At 40.5% G+C, this 5,749-nt stretch overlaps 1 protein-coding gene across 2 annotated transcripts; it reads left to right on the top strand.

The window, feature by feature from the left end:
- Positions 1-3,949, top strand: LOC127304115 (uncharacterized). Of its 2 annotated transcripts, XR_007853354.2 has the most exons (5): positions 1-1,116; positions 1,622-1,764; positions 2,262-2,369; positions 2,473-2,637; positions 3,598-3,949. XR_007853354.2 is itself a non-coding variant. In XM_051334823.2 (4 exons), the coding sequence occupies exons 1-3, from the start codon at positions 1,563-1,565 to the stop codon at positions 2,568-2,570; spliced, it is 408 nt and encodes a 135-aa protein (XP_051190783.1). In that variant the 5' UTR covers positions 1,509-1,562; the 3' UTR covers positions 2,571-2,637; positions 3,598-3,949. The 2 variants fall into 2 exon arrangements, 1 of the variants encoding a protein (XP_051190783.1); XM_051334823.2 differs by lacking the exon at positions 1-1,116 and having other exon boundaries at positions 1,509-1,764.
- Positions 3,950-5,749: the final 1,800 nt, after the last annotated feature.

Here is a 5,749-nt window from a genome sequence, read left to right as displayed (position 1 = left end):
AATACGTTTCGTCGTCCTAGCTAATGCAATCAAACCCTTCGTCGTCAGCCGTTCCGCTTCGTCATCCCACAAACTGTGACTCCCAAAAAAACGCTTCATCAAAACTATCCTTCGTCAACGCACCTGGACAACGCTTCATGACCACAGAGCGCCCGCCGCCCCTCTCCCAGAGCTCGCCGGCCCAGATTGAGGCCTCTCCCCGGTCTGTGCGTCGTTAGAATCCCGCCGGTGTGCATGCTCTTCCGCTCCTCACTCTTTCTTCCACGCCGCCGCCGTCCGCCAATGACCTGTGCCGCCCCCGACCTCCAGATCCGTCGTCCTTGACCGAGCTTCTCCGCGGTCCCCGTTGCTGGCCTTTTCCCCGTACAGGACCAGATCCTCCCGACCTCGAGCTCCCCCGCCTCCTGCCAATCCCTTCTAGGTGCGGCTTTTGCAGGCTGCATCGCTGCTTGCCCAAAGGTTAGTTCTTCTCTGTTTTTTTTTGCTTTGTTCTTCCCTACTTTTCTTGCACAGTGAGGTTTCTTTTGTATATGGTGTTGTTTGCCTCAAATTATCCAAATTGAGATACATTGACTTTTTATGTTCGTTCTTTTAACAGTATGGCATTTCGTCAGGTAGTACCGTAGTAGTTGCTGCTATGAACATGGCCAAAAGACCTAAAATTGTTGCCATTATGGCATGTCTAGCGGTTTGTGATTTAATATGTTGCTCTCTTTCTTTCAGTTCTTCTTCCGGTTCTACATCCATCTATTGCTGGATGTTGCACAGCTTCAGAATTTTGTGCTCCTCACATGCTTGGTACAATGTCAACTCAAAAATTTCCACTGAGTAAAACTTGTAAGAAACCATTGGTATAATTTTGTGTTCTCATTTCTTAAGTTGTCAAATCAAAAATATCCACTGAGATAGTTCCTAATTGCATATCTAGACTATGTGCTCACCATTTGCCACTTAACAAATAATAAATTTTGTTTTACAAAAATACAAACAGTGACATGATTTTTTTTTTTTTGCATTTATAAGCATATGTTGGATTCATGCACTGTTGTGAGAGAAGATATGCAGGGAGAAGGATAATCGTGCCCAGCTCTGGAAAGATGTTCATCACACTGATGGGTAAATACCTCTATCATAAACAACAACTATTATATTTTAGAAGATAATTCCATATCTGCGTGCTGATTTTGTTCTATATCAACCTGCTTGACCGCTGTTTTTGCGTGTGTTTTACATTTATATGACGCCCTTATGCCTGCAGTAGCAGCTATTTCAAAATCAAAAGTAGTAATTGTTATGAGTTACTCAATGTGGCTAAATATGGTTGGATTTGGCTTATCATCAACAATATCATGGACATAGTTTGCTCACTATAATCTGCATATGATCAATAATTGCAGATTTTGCATCCTTCATACTTGATATTTATGATAGAGGACAATCTATTGACCATTGTGACATGGATTTTTTTTTATAGATAACCATTGTTTTATCTGCTCTTGCTATATTATAGTCACCATCTTCGAGTTGCGAAGCCGTGGCTGTTAGCAAGAGTAGTTGCAGTGATGATTAAAGTTCATGTTCGATTTAGCAGTGAGGAATTTTGGGTAAATTTCCATTGTAGATTTCACGACTGGAGGCTAGGGGAGCACAAGAACCAGGTGCTATCAGCTGACGAAGGAGCTTTGGCGTGTTCGGCACCCGTGCGTGGTGGCACTCTGAGCTGCTGCTCCTTGGCCTGGAAGAAGGCTCTTCTCCTCTTCCACGGTTAGTCAGTATCAAATCCCCATGGCCATCTTGTTTCCACTACTGCATATGGGACGTTTGACATGTTGTACTCCATTGACGAAAATAGACCAGGTGGTTTCAGTTCAAGTTATTCAGTTAGACAAGGTAGTTTTAGCCAAACTCAGAGATATCTATCCTTCGCCCAGCTCACACTTATTATCATCTGGTTTACACTTTACACCCATCTAAGATGTGGTGCTAATTGCTACATGTACTCAGGAAGTAGAATTAGTTCTTTCATTTTGATTTAGAGTAGGGTAGAGTGGATTTTGGTTTCCACTATTAATTTTTCTGCAATGTTCGATTTTTTGTGTATCTTGGGAACGTATTACTCTTTGTTTGCTGCATTGCAAACAATGGTTGTTGAACATGTTTGGCTCTGTAGTTAGGAGGGAGAAATTAATTATTAAGCGATATTATGGCTGATTGAGCTAGATCTATTATCTGATGTTTGTTTCCTGTTGTTCTGTAACCAGTTAGGCCTGAAGTTAGTGAGTCTGGAAGTGCTTTAGCGGTTGATGCTCTCTCCGTGGTTAAACGTGTTCTACTAGCAAAGAAGTACGGTGCAAACATTATTGTAGCTGGTACGATCTCAGTTGTTCTGAAACACTGTTATTTCTTTGTTTAGCTCTTGAGCATATTCGTTTACATAGCTTAATTTTCTTTTACATCTACTCTCAATTTCAGTGATGATAAGCCAAAGGAATCATTCCCGGAGCATTATACTCAAATGTCAAGCATTAGATGGCACCTTTCTGAAGGTTAGAACCATTTCAATACAATGACTACTTAGTCAAGTGGTGTACAAATATGAATCAGTCCATGCAAGATCAAATTGGCTATAAGTTACAGGTGAGTGAGATAGAACTTTTGCTAGCTTGCCAAATGCACTTTCTTCTTATTCATGTGCGCTTCCTTTTAGAGCATCATGAGAATCATGTTCTGTTTTTCTTCATTTCCTGATTGCAATAGAGTTGTCTGGTATCCTCTTGTTCTCAGCGAGTAATTGTCCATCTCCTAAGAGCTGCCAGATATTTTTTTGCTCCTGATCCACCCATGCTGGAAGAGTACTGATATTGAGAAACTGAAGTCTACAATCTTACGAAGTTTTTTTGGGAAGTATAGGGAAACCTTTAATCTATGAGATACTGGAGAAGCTAGCCAGTAGCAGCATTATATGCTTTTCTAAGATAGCTCTCATTTATTTTCTAGATGCATGTTCTCAGATTATGTCTCTTTTTGTTTTGGTCCTTCCTCTTCACTTCTGTCAAAGTTAAATTAAGCAACTCATTCCATTTTAGTTGTCGCATCTTTGATGAAAGGTAGAAGCACTTTTAGCTTGTTTGTAATGTTTGCGTGTGTGCTCAAATTTTCTACCATTTGTGAGGTAGCCTGTAATTTCCATATACAACTACAAATTACAGATGAACTTTCGTTATATTCCCCAATTAAGGTTCCAGTTCATTGCATTGTTGACATACATTGTTAATATTAGTTTATATTTTTAATAGCTACCCTACTGTAGTCATTTATATTGTCTTGAAGATGAACCTTCTATTATCCAGAAATTTACACTGGTTGATAAAGAACCATTCACGCTTCAGTTTGAATTTTGCAACACTTTCAAATGAAAATTGATTATATGTACATGCTACATAATCTGGGAACCTTTTAACTGTTCAACTGATAGTTCATTAATCATCTTCCATCCTAAACAAATGCATTATTTCTGTATCATCAATATGGATCAACAACGGTAAATATATCGTCAAGATACTAATTTCTTTAATTTGCTGTGAACTCTCATGATAGTTAAAGTCACAGACGGGAGGACTCCATTGGAGAGAAGAAAGTTTGGTGGGAAGGAGAATAGAGGAGTGAGATGTCATGGGAGCACCAATATAAAGCAGTGAGCTTCTCATTACCTTAGTTAGATGACTTGATTTATTATATAGCTACTTGAGGAAGATTTTTCACTACTTCAAAAACGAACCGTGTATTATCCATGTGTTGGTATTATAGCTAGCAGCTGCAAGGTATTAAAGAGATTCTCTTGATAGCAACCATACCCAACCAATAATTTATTCAGTTGAGCATTTCTATTGGCTCCTATAGATGAACGAACAATTTGAAGAAGGATACTTTGAAAGGAACTATTGTATTCCGCGCTGTTATTTTGCTATAGATGTCAAAGCACAGCTGACATGTCAAAATTTCGTATATTACTATTTTTTTTCTAGCTTCATTTAGTATTTCTATGTATAACTTGGCAATGTGTGGCCTTTTTTCTCTTGGCTGAAACTTCTGGATGTGTTCAAGTGCGCTGGCATCTTACCCTGATATGTATTGGTCATGCCAGAATGTTTATTTTGTATTTGCTGCATAAAGTATGTGTGACATATGCAACTGTCTAGCATTTGGTGTATGAAAAAATATTGTTGGTAATTATAATATATATTTTTGGGTATTTGACAAAATAGATGTGATGTTTGACATACAAGAATTTGAAATTTAGGGTTGCAAATATGTGTGATGATAAATGCACGTGCAAGCTTACCATAAGTGTTATGATTTGCATTGCTTATCTTTTCAATGAAAGACCTGAAGGCCAACCTTCCTATATGCCACTAGGGAAAAAAGTAAATTTGAAGACAAATCGCTCTCAATTTTTACCAACATCCAAGCTAGACGAGCACTGATCGGAAGAAAATAAAACATGTTGCGTGGATGGATAAAGGAAAGAAAATTATCTTACCAAATTTCTCCTCCAATGCCTCCCGACCCGACGACATCCCCTCCATCGCCTCTAGATGCGCTGGAAACAACACCACCACCTGTGCCCTCCCTCCGCGATCAGGTGCATTGGACCTCGCCGCCTCCCCCACTGCCCAATGCAAGGGCATCGAGTTCATTGCCTGGCATCGGTTGGGCGAACCTCGACGTGGTGCATCGGACTCTCGCCACTCGAGGCATCATTCGACGCGTGTTGGCTGCACCCCGACATGCTGCAACCCGGCTGATTCCACGAGCAGGTGCAGGTGACTTGCCCGTATTCTCCATGGAAGTCTGTGCTTCGTCCTCAACCATCAGTCGCCACGCTCTGCGGTAGCTAGGGTCCATGGCAGCGCTGTGGATTTTGGGGATTGAAGGATCGCATGGGTTTGGGATTGACAAGCCGTTTAGCATATGTGTGTGGCTCGCATGCACGCTCGTACACGGAAGCTGCCGAGCTAGGTCGGCTTTCGACCTGGCTCGGTCGTTTCCCTTTTTTTTCTGTTATTACTATTCTTTCCGGTGAGTTGTGCATTACATATGTGCATTATGTGCATTGAGATATAAAATTTGAGTATCCGTGGCAACGCACGGGCATTTATACTAGTAGAGATAGAAGATTTGGGGCCCCCAAAAATTTGGGGCCGTGTGCTGTCGCACGGGCCGCACTCCCGTGAGCCCGGGCCTGCCTCAATATATGTTGAAGAATACACTAGCAAACGACTCAAGACAAAGACGTAGGCTAGCTTGAAGCAAGAAGCACATCAGGCGTACTTGACAAATATAGAAGAACAACATTAAGCAAAATATGGGTTGAAGAACTAAGGCTCAGATGTTCGGTTGAAGCAAGGAGCTCTTATGGCATGTGTGATAACCCGAATTTTCGGGTAAATAATTAATTTAAGTTAAAATCATGTGTGGCTGCTAATTATTTTATTTAGCTATTATCTGGTGTTTAAAAATTAGAGGTAAATATCTACATATAAGAATTAAATTAGAACCGAACTTGCTTGTGCATATTTCCTAGCTAGTTAGCTAGTACTAGTATTGATGTACTTTTGCTAGAAAAAAAGCACGCACAAAAAGCACATTTCTTCCTAGTACTTTGATTTGATTTTTCACCTTGGGTCTTGCCCATAGGAAAGATTTCGGATGGAAAGCCAGAAATACACTGGTTTTATTGAATCTGATC

The sequence above is a fragment of the Lolium perenne genome, chromosome 1, assembly GCF_019359855.2.
Source record: "Lolium perenne isolate Kyuss_39 chromosome 1, Kyuss_2.0, whole genome shotgun sequence".
NCBI lineage: Eukaryota > Viridiplantae > Streptophyta > Magnoliopsida > Poales > Poaceae > Lolium > Lolium perenne.
This window is presented reverse-complemented; position numbering and strand designations above follow the sequence as displayed.